Source organism: Chlorocebus sabaeus, chromosome 2 (genome assembly GCF_047675955.1).
Source record: "Chlorocebus sabaeus isolate Y175 chromosome 2, mChlSab1.0.hap1, whole genome shotgun sequence".
Classification (NCBI taxonomy): domain Eukaryota; kingdom Metazoa; phylum Chordata; class Mammalia; order Primates; family Cercopithecidae; genus Chlorocebus; species Chlorocebus sabaeus.
Window position 1 is genome coordinate 49,762,016 of NC_132905.1, and position 23,157 is coordinate 49,785,172.

The 23,157-nt window shown below is 36.8% G+C and overlaps 1 protein-coding gene across 6 annotated transcripts in view; it reads right to left on the reverse strand.

The window, feature by feature from the left end:
* Positions 1-23,157, reverse strand: part of MACROD2 (mono-ADP ribosylhydrolase 2) — a 2,124,972-nt gene that overhangs the window by 70,026 nt on the left and 2,031,789 nt on the right. For all 6 annotated transcript variants that reach the window (XM_037985372.2, XM_007960545.3, XM_073008401.1 and 3 more), the window contains one exon: positions 12,660-12,737. In XM_037985372.2, the coding sequence (XP_037841300.1) occupies positions 12,660-12,737 (78 nt within the window). The remainder of the gene's footprint in view (positions 1-12,659; positions 12,738-23,157) is intronic.

The window sequence follows — 23,157 nt, forward strand, 5'->3', positions numbered from 1 at the left end:
AAATTGAGATCTACTGGCACACAGTAAAATGTACAAACCTTAAGTGTACATCTTTATGATGCTTTAGATATATACACATGAATTTTCCTGTGTAATTACCATTCAGATCAAAAACGATTCTCATACCAGTGGCTTCCTCCTGTTCATACGCCCACCAGGTAACAGTGTGGTGTGTTTTAGAAATTCATTTAAATGTGACATGTACCATATGCTCTTTTGTATTTTAGGTTTTTTTATAACTGTTGTCTGTGAAATTAATTCCAGTTGCTGTGTGTATCAGTTGTTCATTCTTTTTCATTGATATATACTATTCTACTGTCTGCATATACTATGTCATATGAGTGTTGAATTGTTTTCAATTTGGTGCTGTTATGAATAACACTGCTAAAATAAAACTGCTTGAATGTTTCTTTTGGCAACATATTTTAATGGACTCATAGTCCTTGGGTATAAACCAAGTGACAGAGAACAAGTAGGTTATATAAGAGAGAATATATATGTTTGGCTTTACTAGATCCTGCAAAACAGTGTTCTAAAGAATTTGTTCCGTTTTACACTTCCACCAGAAATATATAAGGATTCCATCTGCATCCTTTATTCCTTAGATTATGTCATGCTACTATGGGTCACAAAATATGCAGCAGAAAGCAATTTAAAATCTTTCACCTCAACCCAGTTTCCACCCTTCTCACCTTTGGATACTATATAGAATGATGATGACTGAACTGTTGGTTATTCATTCTACAATGTATTGAGTGCCACCAGTGGTAAATATGCCTGCTGCTGGAGTAGATCTTAAGTAAGATAGATATAGTGCTTGTCCTCAAAAAGTATACAGTTGCTGGAACCAAGCATTATATGTGAAAAAAATTTCTTTCTATTAAGATATAAAACAATTTCCACTTTCTGAGGAAAAAATCACTTTGAGCAGATTTTTGGATTATGGGAAACTGTGTTGAATAAAGACTATATTAGACAACAAAATGAAGGCTGAAATACTCTCAGTAAATTAAATGAAGCCAGGACATTTAACAAGGATTCATGTAAAAATTCTAAAATCAAGTTTCTAAAATCAGTCTCAAGAACTGGGATGGGAGGACTTCAACCCCATTTCTGATAAAACTAGGGCCACGGGTTTTGCATTTCAGATCTGCTACAGATAAGTCTGGACCACAGAATGACTGCATGGAGAGAAGGATTCTGTTATAGAAAGTAAAGGCAATATCTTTAATTAATCTCCTGGCAATGTCTTGCTTGGAGAGCCATTTCTCGCTATGCAAACAAAGAATGTACTTAAAAATTAAAACATAATATAATTATGCTGAAGGAAAATACTTTTGTAAAAGATATATTCAGAAAAACAAAAACTATAGAAAGTGTCTTTGTATTTACCTGAAATATAAGAATTGGTGGGTAAGGAAATGAGAAGATTGAATGAATAAAAAATTGATGGAGACATTAAGAAACAAATAAATGTTTTAGATATCAAACTCAAGTTCACTAAGAAAGCAAGGGTAGTGAGCAAAATGAAACATGAAATGATGATAGATATAGAAAATAGAAAATAGCAATGAATTTCTAATTTAAGGATTACAGAAAGTCTAAACAGCAACATTTCACCAATCTGAAGGCAACCACTAAGTGACATATTATGAGGTTTAAAAAGATTGTAGAAGGTAAAATGCAATTCCACTTTTTTAAACTACATACACAGGACATGTGTCCTTACACACATTTATATTATCAGGGGCAAAAACTGAAAGGCTGTATCTCAAATGTGGTTGTTGAGATTTAAATTCATAGGATTTTGATTTTGCTAACCTGCATTTTATAACAATTGCATATTATATAATTTAATAATTATAATGAAACAATTTCAAAAATAGGGAAAAATATTGAGTGATAGCTTAGAAGAAAAAATTCTAGCTAAAACATATGTGTAAGTTAGGTGTCTAACCAAATTTAATTACTTTTTCTCAGTCTCTACTTGCACTCTAGAAACATTTGAGGCCGGGCGCGGTGGCTCAAGCCTGTAATCCCAGCACTTTGGGAGGCCAAGACGGGTGGATCACGAGGTCAGGAGATCGAGACCATCCTGGCTAACACGGTGAAACCCCGTCTCTACTAAAAAATACAAAAAACGAGCCGGGCGAGGTGGTGGGCGCCTGTAGTCCCAGCTACTCGGGAGGCTGAGGCAGGAGAATGGCGTGAACCCAGGAGGCGGAGCTTGCAGTGAGCTGAGATCCGGCCACTGCACTCCAGCCTGGGCGACAGAGCGAGACTCCGTCTCAAAAAAAAAAGAAAAAAAAAAAACAACATTTGAGAAATAAAACTTCTAAGTAATTCTTGTTTCTGCTTAATGTCCCTCTTTTCTGTCTTTGGGCCAAATCACCTGTCTTTCCCTGTGCTATATACCAACCTAATCATCATTTTCTAAATATATTACTTTATTTCTTGCCTTTGTACTTACTTAGCACATGTTTCCAATGGCTGAAATACCCTTTTTCTTCCTTTCCTATATGGAAAATTATCCTCATCTTTCACAGCTAAACTAGCAATTTAGTTTTTTTGTATAGCATTCTTGGAATCACTAGGCAGAATTAATCACTTTCATATCTTTGCTTGTTGAGTTCTTTTGCCCATTCATCTATTTAGTATTATCCTGATCACACCGTGATGTAGTTGTGTCTGTGTTTGTCTCTCTTATCAGATTAAGGGAGAAATTTTGTTTTATTCATATTTTCCTTCCCAGAACCTATTTAATACGAAGTCATCAATCAATGTCTATTTCACTGGACATCTATTAGAGTACTCATCAAGGTCTGTAAATAGTCATTAAGGACTATAACTTACTTTCTCTTGCATCCTTTAACAACAATGTAGAGTCCCCTATGCTACTAAGCACCCTACACATTATATTTGTTGCAGAGAACCCTGGAATGGGAATAAAGATAACTGGATGTCTTAGGCAAATCACAACCTTTTTGGCCTTTAATTTCATCATGTACTGAAAAGAAAAAAGGCTGTGGAACTAGGTAATCTCCTAGGTTAATGGCTATGTCTTCAGATGAAGTTTCCAGTCACATTTTTATTGTTTATTGTGTGGCTGATACTGAGAGGGAACCTTCACTGTGATTGAGTGAGATTCATTCTCTGTCACTGTTGATATAGGGAACTGGCCATTGCACCTAATCATCACACCAGGTCGCTGCAGGGACTTTTAACTCACTATTTGTGACCCGACTTTGTCTATACCATGAAGGGAAAGAGTAGAGCATCCAGAGAGGGGAAGTGGCCAAAATCTGTATTCCTGTGTGTCCCCTGGTCCCAGTGCTCCACTTGATAAATTTTCAGAGGAATTCAATCAAGAATGAGAAGGTCACCATTCAATAGAGCCTGGGGCACTGCTGAAAAGGTGGGCCTGCTTGAGGTGGCACCTGAGGCTGTTGATGAACACCAGGGAATGTCTGTGACCTGTAAGGCTTGACCCTTGACTTTGAGGATAAAGTGCTATTTGGAATTTTCTCTTCCTGGTCCTCTAAACTTCTCTCTTTCCCCTGATTTGTTTCACCTGTGTGCTTTACGTAGTTTGACAATCTTTTCTTGAAATAGAAATACCTTTTTTCTCATCTTTCTTAAATACAGTTAAAAATGGGGGAAGAAACAAAACAAGGTGCCTAGCTTTGAAAACGAGGCAGGCTTTGGCCTACTGCATAAAGACAAGGTATGCATGAGCGCCCTGCGCTGCACCCAGGCCTGCTGTGTGTTAATGACTCCTCCCGGGCTTCCAGCCCATCTGCCTTTCTCCTCAGTGCATGCAGACCTTACACATTCCATCTTGCTTTCTTGACCCCATGGGGGCAAGCTTTATGTTTCCCTCTTCATATTCAGACTAGTTGAATTCTCCCCACTGTCCTCTGCCCTAATCCCTCCTGGCCGAGGAAACAAAAGAACACAAAGAATTCCACAGTTTATGTATATATTTTTCATGCAGTGAACTCAATCAGCCATACTTATGGGAGGAGACCATTAGAACAGATAATCCAAAAATTCATTCGCTTTTCTTTAGAAATAGATCACATGACTGCTTCTTGGAGCCTTGGTAATTAAGTTTGGCTCAAGCTAATGCTTTAGTTTTAATTAATTTGCATAAAAATTGGTCTGGGGACATCAGTCGAGATTTCAGCATTTCTAGGGGATAAACCTAAACTCACTTTATAAATGGACTGTTTCTGAACTATAGCAACAACAATACAATTTTATTGCTTGCAGATTATTAGATGCTCAAGTTTTCTTAAGAACAAAGACTTTGTGTCTTTAATGCTTGTGTTGAAGAAATCATGTAAATTGTGTCTTTTTGTTAAACTTGAAAGTTGATTGCTGTTAATATTAAAAAATGTACTTTTATAAAAATGTCTAAAAATATCCCAGATTAAGAGCAAAAGTTAAGCCTAGATTAGTGTGAATTTGATTATCTTCTAGATACCCTTGGTTTTCTCCTAGAGTCAATAAAACTTCCTTTCCTATTGTAAGTTATTTTTAAAATTATTTTGTTCCCTTGTCGTTACAAAAGAAATGCAATTTCCTTATGGATACACTAAAAATGCATACGAGCATTGAGAGTTGTGGGTAATTTTATGACTAAGGGATGGCCAGTTTTAATATTGTGAGTTGTCATATTTCTCTTGTATATGTGTATACACGCATAGATGCAGACATATGCTCAAATATGTAAATAGATGCTGGGATCAAAACTTATTTACACTTTGAGTCCTGCTTTTTTATTTCATATTTTAATAAGCATCATCCTCTGTCATTACAATTGATTTGGAAATCTCATTTTTAAAAGATACACAATATTCCATGTTATGGGTGAGTTTTCAGGTGTTTACACTTTTTTTTTTTTTTTTTTTTTTTTTTTTGCCATTAAACATCATATTGCAGTGAACGTTTCAGTGAATAAATATCTCCATAGTCTGGGTGGGTATTAGTTTAGGATAAATCTCTGAGGCATAATTTTTCCATCAAAGTATGAACATTCTACCTTTTATTAGGTTTTGCCAAAATTGCTGATGAGGAGGTTATACCTTTCAGTCTCCCACTAATATGATGCAGGCATGTTTGGAAATCCTCTTTCCACTAATTTTGTATATTTTCGATTCCACTTAATCTTACCTAGTTCAAAAAGAGAGGATACTATTTTATTTGCATTTCTTTAATAATAAAGAGATAGGGCATCTCTTCATATTTTTAATGACTATATATCTTCTTTTGTGAATTATAATGGAGTCTTTTGTCCATTTTCCTCTTAGATTGTTTCTGTTTTTTCTTATCGGTTCACACACACTTTTTTCAAATAAAAAAATTAGCTCTTTGTCATTTAGGTCATATTTTCCTACTAGTTTTCATTTTTAATTTCATTATAACCTTTATTTATTATGTCAACATTTGTTTATTACAATTTTGCTATTTTCCTCTTATGCAATATACTGACATATGCAGACACATTACAGATATGCGTATGCCTGCATTTCATAACATATGCATACCATCCTGTGTCTGCAAGTATGTGTTCACAGTTAAAAAAGCAGCCTGTAATTTTTTTTTATTTTGTTGTTTTTTAAAAATACTATTTTTGTAGAGCGGTTTTAGATTTACAGCAAAATTGAGAGGATGGTACAGAGATATCCCATGTAACTCTTACTAAAGTCCATAACTTACCTTAAGGTTCACTCTTGGAACTGTTCATTCTATGGGTTTGGGCAATGTATAATGAAATGTATCTACCATTATTGCATTATACAGAGTATTTTCAATGCCCTAAAGATCCTCTGTACTCCTATTCATCCCTCCCTACCCCACAACTCCTGGCTACCACTGATCTTTTCATTGTGTCCATGGTTTTGCCTTGCCAGAATGTCATATAATTGGATTCATACAGTATGTAGCCTTTTCACACTGGCTTCTTTCACTTAGTAATATGCATTTAAGTTTCCCACATGTCTTTTCATGGTTTGATAGCTCATTTCTTTTTAGTGCTGAATAATAATCTTTGGTTCTTTTACTCTAGTATTTTTATAGTTTCATTTTTATGTTTCATCTCTGTTCCTTCTGGAATTTATATTGGTGTAAGGAATGAGGTTGGGATTCAGTTCATTTTTCCAAATGGCCAACTAGTTGTTTTAATGCCATTGATTGAGTCATCTGTCTTTGAAATGTCAGCCAGAATATGTGCTGAAATCCCAGATCTACTTGGGTCTATTTCTAAACTCTTTCATCTGTTTCATTGACCAGCCTGTCTATTCCTGTAGCAAGGACTACCCTGTTAAGCACAATTTTCAAACATTTCATGTCATTCTTAGTCTATTTGTTCTGTCATTGACTAATAATAGTGTATCTGGGAACTCCTCATTACATTTTCAACAGGTTTTTTTTGTACTGTATCTTACCATATCATCTGACACATAAAACCCCATCATTATATTTCATCAGAAATTTAAATTGTTATCAATATCAAATAACCAACTCTTTGTCACTGGCGATTTTTTTGCTAGACTTCTAACCGAATAGATTCTAAAGTAGTTCTTCATGTTTTCTTTTGATGCTCCTTTCCCAAATACACATTTTTCTAACTTTATACTTTTAAAGCTTTACATTTGTATTGAGTTTAAGTCAATCTGAGTGGCTTTTACACTTATTAAAGTAACCTAATTACACTTACTGTCATAACCATTTGCTTGTGTTTCTGTCATCTTGTTTGATACATTAGGCTTTTGTTACGCTGCTAGTTGTTATTATTATTTGCATTGTTGAGTATACTCTCATGTGATCTTTTTGGGGAATTTAGAAAGTAAGATATCTTCTTTTAATTTTATTATTATTCAATTCTATTTGTGATTATTGTACAATTTTTCAGAGATATTCTGAAAGGTAACATATTGTCAGAATCCATAACATGGTGGGATTTTTAGTTTTTGAGCTGTATTTATGGAGTCAGGTTAATGTGTAACTCCTCCTACTGCCAGCTATAATCTAGTTTTACAACAAACTCTGCCATTGATGCTTCCTTTCTTTCCTCCTTTCTTCATTCCCTTCATTTCCTCTCTTTATTTCTTCCTCTTTTAGCCAATTTTATAAAATTGCAACATACATATAGAAAAGCACACAAAAATATAGAGATCTCAATTAACCAAATACAAATACAAAAACTATATATTTTTATGATAACCATCTAGCCAGGCAGCTACCTCATGGCCCCCTCCCAGGCAGTATCTCCTCTCCAATCACCAAAGTTTAACCAAAACCCTACCATAGTGATTATTACCTAGGTCTTCTTTATTGTTTTATCACCTAAGCAAGCCTTTCTAAATGTTAATATTTTTCCTGCTTTTTGAACTTGATATATATGAGATTATATAATAAACAATATATGCTTTCATACCTTCTCTAGTTTAATATTACATTTGTGAGATTCATCATGTTTTTGTATGTCATTGTAGTTTCTAGTTTCCTATGAGACCTTTTATTTATCTTTTTTTTTTTCTTTTTTGACAGAGTCTTGCTGTCACTCAGGGTGGAGTGCAGTGGTGCTGTCTCAGCTCAGGAGGCTCATTGCAACCTCCACCTCCTGGATTCAAGTGATTCTCCTGACTCAGTCTCCTGAGTAGCTGGGATTACAGGCACCATCACCATGCCTTGCGAATTTTTGTATTTTTAGTAGAGATGGGGTTTCACCATGTTGGTCAGGCTGGTCTCAAACTCCTGACCTCAAGTGATCTGCCCATCTCAACCTCCCAAAGTGCTGGGATTACAGGCCTGAGTCACTGTGACTGGCCTGCTTTATCTTAATCTTTGTCCTCTGTCTGTAACTTGTAATTTTCCTCTGCTTGTTTTTGCGATTTTTCTCTTTGTTGCTGGTGTCAAACAAATTGATTATGATGTGCTTAGGTATAATTTTCATTACGTTTCTTATACTTTGGGGTCATAGAACTTCTTGCATACATGGGTTCATAATTTCATCACATTGACACATTTTTAATCACCTTTACTTCAAATATTTTTTCTGTCCCTTCCTCCCACATTCACCCTCAGAGATTCACATTCATGTACATTGTAATTACAACCACCCTTCAAGATGTCTCATAGCTCATGGATGCTCTTTTTTCCCTTAGTCACTTACTCTATTTGGATGGCTTCTATTGCTACATGTTCAAATTCCTTAATCTTTTCTTCTATAGTATCTAATCTGCCACTGTTCTCATCAAGTATAATTTTTAATTCAGGCACTGTGTTTTGAATTCCTTGAAATTCAATTTGGATCTTTCTATAACTTATTTGTCTCGAATTAACATGGTCAGTCCTAATTTTAACTTTGTAAGTACATGGAATACAGTTATAACAACTTTTAACATGCCCTCTCATATTAACTCTATCATCTGCATCATTTATGAGTTGAGTTCCATTTATGGACTTTTCCTGTGCGTCATACTTTCCTGATTCCTGTCAAGAACTATGAAGACTCTGAGACTTTACCCTGCTCGAGCCACAATTCCATGGATGCTGACAGAAGACAAAGACTTCTGGGTCAAAGATAAAGAACAGTTTATTATTCAGAGAAATCACAGTAACCAGAGTATTAGTGTCTGTTCTCTGAGTCCTGATTCCCACATGGTGCCATAGGTGGACCAGCTGATTCCTGCACACTCAGCGGGTGATATCATAGGGGAGGAATCTTAAACTTAGAGAATGTATTAGTCTATTTTCATGCTGCTATGAAGAAATACCCAAGACTGGGTAATTTATAAAGAAAAGAGGTTTAATGGACTCACAGTTCCACATGGCTGGGGAGGCCTCATAATCACAGTGGAAGGCAAGGGAGGTGCAACTGCATGTCTTACATGGTGGCAGGCAAGAGAGTGTGTGAAGGGAAACTCCCCTTTATAAAACTATCATATCTCGTGAGACTTCTTCACTATCATGAGAACAGCATGGGGAAGCCCACCCCTGTGATTCAATTACCTCCCACAGGGTCCCTCCCACAACATGTGTGGATTATTCAATTCAAGATGAGATTTAGGTGGAGAGACAACCAAACCGTATCAGAGAATCTCAAGACTCTCTGAACCTTTTAAAATTCACAATAAGTATGTATGCTCTTTAATTTGAAGAGAAACATGATCCTTTTCAAAGATACAAGCAGTGCCTCTGCTCACAAAATATGCAGAAATATGAAAGATGCATGGAGAGTTGTCTTGCAATACTTCTTTGCATGCCTGGTAATTTTGTTGATTTTACTTTGTTGGGTATGAGATATATTTATAATTTTTATAAATATTTTTGAGCGTCATTCTAAAATGCAGTTAAGTTAAGTTAGTCAAGAGATATTCTGATCCTTTCAAGTCTCACTTTTAAGCTCTACTGGGGAAGACAGGAGAAGCAGTTAGTCTATTGCCTGTTTTGCTCCACTACTAAGGCAAAAACCTTCCGAGTTCTTTATGAATGTTTAGGCTTTCCAGCCTGGCTGGTGTGAACAGGCACTTCTTCTAGCCCTGCGTAAGCTCCAGGTATCACCCTCTCAGATCTTTGTTAGTGTTCCTACCCAGTTGAAGACTGAGGGGTTCCTTCTGTAGACCTCTGAGCATTCCCGCTGTGGAGCTCTCTTCTCTGTAGAATGCTACCTTGCAAACATTAGCTACCTTGGCCTTCCAGGACTCTCACCTCTGTCTCCTCCATGTGGAGAGTTTGCTGGGCTCCCCCTGGGTTCCTCCTCTCTGCACCACAGCCTGGAAACTCTCCAGGCAGCCAGCTGGGCAATTACAAGGCTCACCTCATTTCCTGACTCTCAGGGGCCACTGAGACAAAGTTTCAACACTAACTGGTACTTTTACTCTTCATGTTAATGGAAAAACATTTGAACACTTAAAATTAATTTACCTCATTCCAATAATAAATGCCATTATTGTGGTATATTTTAAGGTTATGTATATCTTAACTCCATAAGACATTACTGTCAGTATTGATTTATGCCATCAATATTTATCTAGACTTATCCAATAATTACCATTTACCTTGCTCTTAATTCCTTCCTTTATCTTTGGCCTTCTGTTTGAGATTAATAGCTTTCTACTTGCAGAACACCAGAATTCTCTGGTGATGAACTCTGCCTTTCTTTTTGGTCCAAAACGTCCTTCATTTACCTTTATTTTTGAAACATACTATTCCCCTGGGTTTAGAATTCTTGGTTCACAGCTATTTTGGTGTATTATCTTCTTATTTTCATTATCCATATTGAAAAGTCAGCTATCAGTCCAAGTGCTTGAAGATAGTTTTTTAGATGTTTTGTTTCTCTTTGGTTTTCAGGAATTTTACTATGATGGGTCTTGTTGTGGATTTATTTATTTATATTATTTATAATATTTATATTTCTATATATTATTTATTTACTATGATGGGCCTGGTTGTGTATTTATTTATTTATATTTATTCTGCTTGAAGTTCAAAGGGCTTTTGGAACATTTGGCTCTGATGTCCTTCATCAATATGGGAAATTTCTCACCACATTCTTCAACTATTGCTTCTGCCCAGTTGTCTCCCTCCTTCCTGTCTGGGACTCCAACTGTACTTGTGATAGACTTTGTCATAAGATCCTTAATATCTTTTTCCCTTTCTTTAGTGTTTGCCATCCTTTTTTCCCCTACTATTTTTAATTTTCGGTACATTCTGACCTAACTTCTAGTTCAGGAATCTTCTTTCAGCTGTGTCTAATATGTTGTTCAATCATAAATTCATTCATTGAATTCTTAATTTCTTTTGCAGTATCATTTACTTCTAGACTCTTTCATTGCAAAATTTATTTTGTTTTGAATTCCTAGTTCTCAACTAAAATTTCCAATCTTATCTTTATCTCCTTATACATACTCAGCATAATTATCTTATACTTTGTGTTTATAACTCTAATATTTTCAGCTCATATGAACTTACTTCTCTTGCTTTATTGTTTTGTTTTTCATGTTATCCTTTTCCCCTCATTTTTTGGGGTATTTTTTATGTGTGTGCAGGACATTATATTTTGCTAATTATTTATATAAATGATTTGAAGCCTATAATACTCTTTTTCACTCCTGGTAAATATTTTACATTTGCTTTTCTTAGATGCCTGAGGGGACTAGCAATCTGGGCTGGTCTTAACTTAATGTGGGGATTGAGATGATTTGAAGCTGGGCAGCAGTCCAAGGCCAATCTACTGCTCATTCATTCTTCCTGCTAGGATACATATCTTTGGGGTTTCAACCCCAAAACAGAGAGTTTATCAGGAGCCATAGCCTTTTTCAGCAACGGAGCTCCAGACACCTTCTGTAGAATCAGCAAACGCCCTAAGGTAAAAAGAGTTTCAAATTCTGGGCTAACATATCTGGAGATTCATTGCTTCCCAGAACTTAGCTTTACAGTTCTTCAGTATCTTATTAGCTCACTGATGCCTTTAAATAGTCTCTCTCTCTCCATATGTATATGTATAATATATAATACATAAATATATGTATTTTTTGTTAGTTGTCTTCAGTAGGAGAAATAGTCTAAGTTAGACTTTCATTATTGAATGTTAGTCTCTCCTTTTTCTCATTTTCAAACAACACATACTATAAATTTCAATGTTAAAGACATATATTTAGGTAAGACATTTTGATCCTAATTTTGAATAGTTATTTCAAAATTATTTGATAGAACATAATTATGTCAACATTTTCATACATTTAATTAGTCTCTTACCATATAGTCCCTTTCAAATGTGCCTTCCTCAGTCTTGAGTTTTGTCTTCCTTTCTATATTTATTGTTTTTGCTCAGGCCTTCTGTTAGTTTATTCAGAAAGGATAACAGGGTGGCAGATTTTCTTAATCTTTGTATTCCTGAGAAAATATTGCTCTGACTTCATGTATAAATAATAACTTCATTAAATATAGAAACTGTGCCCTTTAGAGCTCTGGAAACTGTGACTCCATTTTCTTCTAGCTTTTAGGGTTGTGGAAGAAGAAAGTTAAGACTAATCTGATCCTGGTGGTTTTAATTACTACCTGATTTTGACTATGCTTAAAAAGCCTTTATCATTTATCTTCAGAAATTCCATGAAGCTATGCAGATGTCTGTTCTGAGTTTTTCCTTTGCCTATAAATATAATGTGTACTGTCATGTTTTGGGTGGAAGAACTGATTTACATCAGGAAATTTTTTTTTCTGTTATTATTCTAAAGATTGTTTCATTTCTGTTTGTTCTATATTCCCTTCTTAATATCCCAAGAATACGTAGATTTAATCCCCTGCATTTATTCTCCATGTTTTTCAATGAAATATTTATTCTCATTGTTATAACACATTCATCTCAGTGTTTGCAAACCCAGTGCTTATAGAATTCAGGCAAGTAACAATAAACAAAATAAATGAAGCCAGCCTGGCACAAAAGTAATGAGTGATGAGGATTCTGGAAGGCAGAAGTGTCATCTAAAGATGGCAGCTACTGATCAACTGGTATTCAGTGCTAATAAAGTGTTATTATAATTCAATATTTTTCCAGAAAAATTCAAGTCTGTGGGTTTTTTCTTTTTTTTCTTTTTTTCCTATTTCACAGCAGAAGAAAAGAAAAGCTAACAAAGGATTTCACAACTTACCATCGGGATGATCTTGGTCACACACAGAATGATCTGTCACGTCATCGCCTTTTGTAATATTGTCATCCTTTGCAGAATCTAACAACAACCAAGCAAAACCTTTGGTCAGCATTTTAAAATTGGAAATAGAGCAGCTTTCAGCACTAACATGATAGATTTATGTTTGAGGAAAAAAATAGAATTTATTACTTTAAAAAATAACCACAAATACATATGTTTGCCAATAAATAGGCGCTTCCCACCCCCCCCCCCCCCCCCCGGCCTGCCCCCATACTATGTGAGATATCTGCTCAAAGCTTACAAAGGCAGAGATGTAGCTAGCTGGGATATCTTTTTGCAACAAATAAGAAAATAAAAGCAATCTTTTTGCATCAGGGAAAGTCTTTGAACTGTAGGAAAGAATATAAAAGGAAGGCAAAATAGAGAAGATTAAAGGACTATCTAATTTTAATGTTCTTAATGCTTCCATTACTGTGGTTGCTCACATGTGGGAGTCTTGAGTCCTTGAAAAAGTCAGATACAGAACCTTGAAATCCAGTGGTAATTAAGTTCATCTTCCTCGGGAACCACAACAGTAGAACAATAGCATAGAGGGAATGCAGACCTTCTGGTCTCTGCAAGGTCATTCCCTCCCTGGTTTAGCACATTTAAACATGGAATAATTGTACACTTATTATTATTATTTTGTTATAGGATATGGTTACAGGAAAAAAGCATGGCTAAAAGGGTTCCCTGACTATGGGCTATTGCAAAACTACAAAGGGCTCCTTGCTGAATATTTAGGTCTCCCTGGAGGCTGTTTAAAAAAGCATTGGAATGATCCTATTAATGGATCAACAGGAAGACAGCAAGTAGGTCTCTCATTCATTTTCCAAACATGTAATAATGGCCAAGTATATGCCAGACACTTTTTTAAGAAAGAGTCTCTGTTACCCAGGCTGGATGCAGTGCTGCAACTGTAGCTCACTGCAACCTCAAACTTCTGGGCTGAAGTGATCCTCCTGTTCCAGCCTCTGTAGTAGCTAGGACCATAGGCATAGGCCACCATGCCCACTTAGTTTTCTAATTTTTTGTATAGGTAGGATTTTGTAATTTTGCCCAAACTGGTCTTGAACTCCTGGCCTCAAAGGATCCTCCTGCCTCATTCTCCCGAAGTGCTGGGATTATAGGTGTGAGCCATCACACCTCACTGTACTTGAAGTTGGGGAGCCAACAGGAAACAAAACACCAAATCTCTGCCCTCATGGAGCTTATAGTCTAGTAGATATTTTTCATGCTGCTGAAAGGAAAGCAATCCAAAGATATCTAAAAGTCATAAGCTAATCCTGTAAGCATGTGGCCATGGAGAAAGCTAGGGGTGGTACACCAACACCTTGATTACTTACAAATGGAGTCTCTACTGAATTTGTGTCTCTTGGTTGAGTTTTAACTCCCTAACAGAGCTGAATCAGATGGAGTCTAAAACAAACTATTCTTTGTTTGTTTCCTTTTCCTCCCTCCCTCTGTCTCTCTCCACTCATTTCCTCTCAAAATTAGGAGATAGCTTTAAACAACATGGTTTGGAAAATTATGAGAAAGTTTGTTTCTTGAACCTGCCACAAGCAACATTTGATGGACAAGTGAGAAACCTGGGTAGTTAACATATGATTCAAATTTAATAACCAGTGAAGCAAGTATTAATATATACCCGAAGTGTGTGGCTTTAATTAACTGCAAATAATTCCCCCAAGGCAAATGTTTAATTATCTGCACTGCTTCTTATTTCTTTCTGAGACTGACAATAAGTCTAAAAGTCCAAATTTGGAAGCAAAACTGAGCACAGACACATTTGCCAAACTGTTATCTAACTCATGTCAAATTGTTTTAAACCAGCTCCCATTAAAAAATGCTCTTTTAATTTTGGAGCTAAGATGTCAACTGAAAAAAAAATTTTGAATATTTTTCTCACATGAACACTAAAAATATACAGTGATTAAAAAAGGTATTATATAGATCAGGCTAAATTTTAAATTTGAAAGTGTTTTAGTTTTAATTGTTTATTAAAAATGATATTATTTGATATTTCATCTTGTACAACATTAATTTCTCTCAACATCAATGTTATAGAATTTTCCAAGATTTTGTATTTAGTTAAAATTTATTCATTTACACTGAACAATAATTCATTGTTGTTAATCATAATGTTACATAAACATGATTCTGCACCAAATATTACATAAGAAATGTCTCTTCAATGGTGATTTACATTGAGTTTACAAATTTATGATCTAATGAGTCACATAAGATGGGTGAAAGCGTTTGAAAAATTACTCACCAGACTGTATCTGTTTTATCACCAAAATCTGTGTCTTTAGCAAATAAATTATCTTTGTAATTTCAATATTCTTGAGGAGTTGCTTTAACATTATTGAGGCACCTTCTGACATGTTTCTATATAATGCATTTCATTGCATCCAAGATGCCATCAGTTGTTCTTTGCACTATTATTTTAGGTAGTATAACACATTATCAGTTCTAAGACAAGTCCTGACTTTAGAAATAAAATCTATGAAAGAATATGCATTTTAGAAAAATGCCGTTTTAGTGTATTCGATGTGTGCACACAAATATACATGTCTTTATGTGATGACAAGGATTTCATATCAGCATGACCCACCACCAAACCCACAAGCTCACTGTCATGTATGTGAGACTTTTCTCCAGAAATGGTTCTACCTCCACACACATCAATAAAGTAGGAGGAAAAGTACTATATAACCTCATGACAATATTCACAAATAAGCAGGTACCTATGGAAGATGGTTTCCACCAAAGTTACTTTATTTATAGGGATCTCAGAATTTCTATCTCATAACCTTTAGCAGGCTTAGATTTGATTCTGTATCTTTTACATCATGGATTTCATTACATTACGTTTAGTTGTAGGTTTGAAGTGGTAGTGCAGCTTTTCTGCTTAGGGGGTGATGAAAGCTGCACTGGATATGTACATGAAATCCTTACTCATAATGATGGAGAAAGAAAATATATATATTCATGATCTGAATATTTGTGTCCCCCTAAAATTCCTAAGCTGAAATTCTAACTGCCAAGGTGATGGCATTAGGGGGTGGGGCCTTAGGAAGGTGATTAGATCATAAAAGTGGAGCCTTCATGAATGAGACTAGTACCCTTAAGAAAAAGATTTAAAAAGGTCCCAGGGAGTCCCCTTACCCTTTCCACTATGTGAGGACACAGTTAGAAGGCACCATCTATGAACCAGAAAGTGAGTTCTCACCAGATACTGAATCTTCTGGTGCCTTGATCTTTGACTTCCCAGTCTCCAGAACTGTAAGAAATGAATTGCTGTTGCCTATAAGCCACCCAGTTAATGCTATTTTGTTGTAGGAGCCTGGACTAAGACACCAGTATATATGGCCACTAAAATAACTTATTATTTCTATGTAAGTTCTGTAAACTACACTAAAAATGTAGTTGCATATAGTAAACTCTTGCAGCCCCTTGGATTTGCATTTTATTTAATTCTAAAAATTATCATTTGGTAATGTTCAAAAACGTGTAAAATAGTTATCACCTAATTCTGAGATTCAGTCAATGTTATTTTAATAACAGAGAACTAGAATTAAATTTAAATGTAGCTTCTGACTTTCAAAATCTTTAAGGTCAATGTCATATTTAAAGAACTTTTTCAAATGCAAATATTAAATCAAATATTCAAGCCAAAGGGCTGTAGATAGATGTGCTTTTAAGATTAACAAAAATAAAAAAGAAACACTTTCATAAATTAAAAAAGAAAAAGCCCTCACTTAGAAAGTTGAAAAGGTTTAAAGGAATATTTAAAATAGATTAAAATAAAATGAAAAACCTCATAAAACAGAAATTCCGAAAAGTAGGTCACTTTCAATGCAGTTAATTACACATATCTACACAGAATATTACACATATGGATTTAAGCTGTGGTGAAAGATGATGAAACTATTGAATTTTTAACAAAAATATCTTAACTATTAAGTGAAAATAAATACTATCTCTATCTAAGATGTCCCTTTAGAACAGAAGTTCTTAACCCTCGAGGATCCCTGGGTAAGCTATATGGGTCTACAAATCCTTTTGAAAAAACATGCAAAATGTGTGTATATGTTTGTATTTCTGGCAGAAGATAGCATCCACCATATTAGCTCTATGAACCCACTAAGGTTAAAAATAATTTAAAACGTGTACCTCAATGCCAGTAACACTGCCATTTTACAAAAGATTTTCCAGACCATTTTTGAGAAATTAGCTACTGAGCTTGATTCCTGCTTCATGAATTAATCAATGATGGCAAATCTTGAATTCTTAAGGTAGATGTGATTTGAGAAAGTAGCCAACAAATATAGAGATGTGTTAAATAAATGAGAGGGACGATCCAACTGGCAAAAAACCATGTTGCATCAAAATTAGAGGTGATTATAAAGTATAAAACTGACTGCATGGTTAACTGTCTTTGAAGATAACTATTCAAGCTACGTGGTCTAAAAAATGCACCGAGTAAGAGAGGAAGCCCCTGACTATTATTCAGAGTGATGATAGGAGGTCATTTTGGTGTAGAAGTTCTAATGGGTCTGAACAAAAAAAAAATGCTATACACAAAAACCTACACATAAACTAGTCTTTCTCTGTAATGCATAAATGTCTACACATGAGTACCAGAGCGTGATGCAAAAATTGCCCAGAAACACCATCAGCTGGATTTTCTTTGATTCTTGTTAACTGATTTGATTATGCCATGCAAAACATTTATCCTGGCCTGCTCGTTAGAATCTCTGGCTTATTATGTGAAGCAATTAGGACAAAGTAATTTTTCCTCCATCTGAACCAGGTGCTTTTCTAAATAAACGAGAGTCTCCCCAGTCGATAATGCTCTTACTGAAACTTTGCAGCGGCTATTCTTTTCTACAGGAAAAAACTATCCTGCAACACATTCCCAGACTATTCTGATGCTGACGATCTGAACTGGGCTTGGTCCCAGTGAAGCTGGATAAACAAGGCTGAACTATATTTACCTGAAAAGTAACAGGGCCCATAGACAGGACATTGCTCAGGGCATCAGGAGACCCAAATGAGCTGTAGTTGGTCATTTGTCTTCATTATGGTCTCATTAACCTCCATTAAAAGGTGGCCAATCATTCCCAGAGTTATGGAATTCAGGGACAGGTTGATATTCCTTATCTGAAATGCTTGGGCCCAGAAGGGCTTCAGATTTTGGGGATCATCACCCTGTGCTAACAGTCTTTGCGACATGGCTAGGAAAACTACCATAATGCATAACGAATTTGATTTCTATTACAAAACACACATTTCAAACAATAAACTTGTGTGAAACAGCTCATTCTTACACTGAAGGTGATATTCTTCTGCAAGTTGTTATTAAAAATAGGAGCAAATGAGAGATTCAATCATGGGGTTGTGATTCAGAATTTAGAGCTACAAGCTTCGTAACTGTAGGGAAATTCATGCACTTTATATAATCTCGGTTTCTGCACTTAGGAACTAAAGGTGTTGAGCTGGATAATCTCTTTAAGATAACTTACAAAGCTAATCTGATTTGCTCAAATTATCTCTTTGTTCCAGCAACACTTCTTTGTAAATGTTCCCACTCTTCCCTCATTATCCACTTACCTGAGTTGGACAGTTCTCACTGAGATTTTTACCGTGCACTTACAAAATAAAGGTTGATAGTAGGGGAAGCACTAAGGTGTGCACCAGTGTCACCCTGGCCATATTTAAGTCAGCGACTCGACAAAGAATCATCACAATGGAAAACAGAACAGCTGGATATGAAGCCGGTTTGAACCATGATGGAAAAAGAAATGCTTAATTACCCTTTCAATCAAGTTAATTTTTCCCATTTGGCAATGTAAACAAAGGCAAATCTGCTCTTATTTTCAGTTGTCTGTGACTTGGTTGTTTCAGTATCCTTGACCTCCATCCTTCTGACTTTATTCTGATCTTGCCTCCCTCTCTCTTACTAAGCCTCACATCACAGGCTCTCTTGATAACATTAAAAAATAAAATCTTACCAGGCCATGGGCGTGAAAAGTATCTACGGTTCTAAATGTAAATGGGCTGGGAATTCTGTTAAAACATTCATCTATAAATCTGGGAGAGTACAATTGTTTTATTTACACCTTGGCTTAGTTTGATCTGACAATGAAAGGTCGTGGTGACTGTACTGCCGAAAGAACCTTCTTAGGAAAAATGATAAAGGCTTTTGTGGCCTTAACTCTTAGCCGACAGCCTGGCATCGGGTCACTGCTTCTGACTTATTTTATTTTATAGAGAAGTTGAGGCAGGAGCCAGAATTTCTCTCCAGATTCATAAATGCAGCAACTTCTGGGCTCAGATTGCTTTTAGCCAGACACTTGGAAAGTGTGGCTGAGTGTTGCTGCTGAGATCCAAGAATTTCAGGGACTGAGTCATAACTTACCTTGTTGGCTCAGAACTTGTCTTTTTTTCCAAACATAAAGGCACATGTTTGGAGAGTGAGACAAGCATTTGGGTCCTTTGTGGGAGATACTATGTTGAGCTTCAAAGACCTGTATGACTTCTCCCGAACATCAATTTATTCCTCACACCTAGAAGGATCCACAAACTCATCTGAGTGAGAAAGAACTGAGGCCTCATCAGGGGCCCCCATTCCCCCATGTGCTTACTTTTTCTGTTTTTTTTTTCTTTCTTCAATTGTCTCCATGCCATTGAAAATAATTCTGAAATATGGGTGGCTGCAGAGTGGCTCATAGTGTGGATCCCACATCTATTTTACAATCGTTTCTATTACTGGACATTCTAATGAAATCCAATTTGGGGACTTCCTAAAACATGATCAATGTTGTAGTAAAGGTTCAAAGGTTGGATTCACTCTTCTCCCTCTCTTACTCTTTCCCAACTAGTTCCACCTCTGAGATCTAGAGAAGTTAGATCTTTCTAGAGCTAGAGTAGTGAGAACAAAAACAGCCCACGCAAGCTAAGCCTTGTAGCCAACGTGTTCCACTCACCTCCCTGTGGACTACCCCTGAGGTTGGAGCCGATGGTGCCAGTACAGAGGGCATTCTTGTCCTGGATGTACCAGAAGTACTAAGGAATTAATGCCCAGCTCTGGACCCCCCAAAGATTTGGGAGATAAATACCCCAGTTTCCTCACCCTTCAGGGAGACGTTTCTGAATGCACTCTATACATCTCTTAAAGGAACAGAGCCTCAGTTTTCCTCAGCAGTAACTTGATCATTAATATCCCCTAGGGGCTGTCCTCCCTTCCCTGTCCCACCTCCTCACACCTCACCTGTACTTCCTGAGAACACCTCCCAAATAAAAAGTGGGCGCACCTTTTGCACCTACAACCTTGTCTCCAGATTTGCTTTTGGGGATCCGAAACTTTGAAAACCAAGACAGTCCTTCATCTGTCTCCTACCACTTAGTAGCAAATATGAGAACGCTCATCCTATTCTCCTGACTTCTAGCCTGCTGCTCTCTCACTCCATGCTGTCTTTAATTACGGTGTGTTAGGGAAAGTTTCTGCCACCTAATTAGTGCAAGTTGGGAAAAAGGGTTACCATGTTTTGCACTGTATGACCCTAGTAGCTGGGTCACAGATGACTGGTGAGTAATGGGCCCTAAGCAGACACCTCTTGCTCGGCCAACGGACACTAAGGTGGCCTGACATGAGAGCTCCACACACCAGGAGAGAATTAATATTCACTTAACTGTGAAAGGAATTGATCAGCTCTTTGAGTGGATGGCTGCTAGAGCAGTTGTTGAGTCTCTAGAGGAACTGATGGAATGGCTGTTGCCTCCTGGGTGATCTAGTTCATGCGGCTGATGAAATGGTTTCCTCAATCTCTTGACTTTCCTGCCAACCAAGCAACCTCAGTGTGTATCACTTTTGTATATCCTGAAATAGTCTAACTCACTTTGTGATTCTTGCAAGTTCATTACCTAACTTTAAAGTGTATATGTACTTTAAAGATTTCTAAAGTGTTTTTTCAACAAATAATACTTTAAGAAGTTTGAACTGGGCGCAGTGGCTCATGCCTGTAACCCCAGCACTTTGGGAGGCTGAGGAGGGCAGATCACGAGGCCAGGAGTTCAAGACCAGCCTGGTCAACATAGTGAAACCCTGCCTCTACTAAAAATATTTTTAAAATTAGCCAGGTTTGGTGAAGGGTGCCTGTAGTCCCAGCTACTTGGGAGACTGAGACAGGAGAATCACTTGAACCCAGGAGGCGGAGGTTGCAGTGAGCCAAGATCATGCCACTGCACTCTAGCCTGGGTTGACACAGCGAGAGTCCGTCTCAAAAACAAACAAAAACAAACAAACAAAAACCAAATATTACTTTAAGAAATTTGGCATTATTCTAGATCCATTTGTAAAAACCACTCACCTTTTTAGTCATTTCAAACTGTACAGTACTCACGAAACTTGTACACAGGCTGAAAGGCATTACGCCAATGAACTTACAGAAAATTAAAGACGAAACAGCCTGGTCATACAAAGTAAAACAGGTTCAGTAAATTTCATTTTCAAATATCGCACTGATGGTAGAAAAAAATCCAGGTGACATCTGGTATTACAGGAAATAGGGTGTACAGAGGTATTCGTATGATGTGAACAATGTTTTGTCTCACAAACTAAGAAAAATGTGTTAAAACAAAATACTGTAAACAATTTACAAGAAACTTGAGAAGAATAAGATTAAATTAAAAGTGTTATTTTCAATTTATAGAAGGATTTTATTTTAATCTGCTACTGTTTTAGAGTAGGCTTAACTATGACTTCTAGAAATTATTATACTAGATTTTCCTAATGCAATGACTATATCGTCAGCTTGGCCTGCCATAACAAAGTACCATAGCCTGAATGGCTTAACCACCATTTTATCCTCACAGTTCTGGAGGTTGGAAATCTAAGATCAAGGTGCTGGCCAGTTCATTTTCCAGTGAAGGCGCTCTTGCTGGTTTGCAGATGGCCACCTTCTGGCCACAGTCCTGCATAGCCTTTCCTCAGTGTGTGTGCCTGCTTTTTATAAGGACACTAATTCCATCGTAGGGACCCCACCCTCATAACCTCATCTAGCCTCAACTACTTGCCCAAAGGTCCTATCCCCAAATACCATCACATTGGAGGTTAGGACTTCAACATATGAATTTCTTGGCAGTGGAGGGGACAAACACGAAGTCCATAGCACTGACATATGCATTTGTGCACATGGATACTTGGATGGTTTATTTCCCTTTGAATGTTAGCCATTCAAATTAGTATACCTGCTGCATATCAGAAGAAACCCTCAACATAGATTTGGAAATGGGATTTTACCTAAGTCCAAGGTTCTCTTTCTCCATTTCAATTCTCTGGTATCACATTATAATTTGATCCTTAAAATACACCACATTGTCAGTGTTTGTATAGCAAGGATAAAGTAGTCATGAGGGAATCTGAAGGGATATTCAAAACACTTAATAACTGGTATGGATGTTGGTTAATCAGAATGCACATGTCCACAGTGGTGGGCAAGGCCCTGGAGCCATGCTGGTGTTCTAGGATGGCAGGGAGGTGGCGGAAAGGGTCACTTGCAAGGAGAGGTGTTAAGTCATTGTTTGCCAAACACTAGGTAAATGTTTCAGTATTTTAAAAACACTTGCAGCAGGATTAGAGTGTACTGGCAGAATACCAGTTCTCTGTACAGTAGAGAAATATATTGATCAATTTTCCAAATGTAATGAGAGTATTTCATTAACTGTAAGTCTCTGATGTTCTCATATTGAAGAAAAGAATAAGAAGTAGCTTTCCCTAGGAGTCTATAATCTAAGGATTGAATAATCCTCAAACACATATTTGTGATAACCTCTTATTTTGTGGTCCTTATCTGATAACGCACCATTGCAAATAGAACCAGCAAAAATTTTGGGATAGTCCTTCTGTGTGGAACACCACATCTCTTTAGGCCAGCATCACATCTCCTGCCTCTCTGGCACAGCCACACCACCCCACTGCTCCCTACATCACTGCAGAGGAAAACTCATGCAATCAGATCAGGCCAACCACGTTGGTAGGTGAAGCTGATGGCCACCATGTTGGGAGATACAAGGGGACCAGAGAAGGTCATCTGTTTCTAAGTACCTACCTTGACCCCTCACACTTCCCAGAGGAGCCTTCCTTCCTTGGAGACTTGAAACTTGTTCTGCCTTTTGGGACATTTAAAAAAAATGCAGAGCTCCTTGGAAGGATCCCACTTGTGACATTTGGAGTAATGACTTAACTAGTTGCTAAAGATTAGTCCAAAGTCAGCTGAGAACAGGAGAGGATGGCATTGAGCAGAGACCAAGAGGAAGGGAAGGGCCTTAATTAAACAGAGGCCATGAGAGAGCATCAAGGTTATATATGTTTATGCTCCAACCTAGAGACGTATGAAGTGGGTCACTCTAAGGTAAACCTCTATTTGTTATTTAGGAGAAACACTGTGAG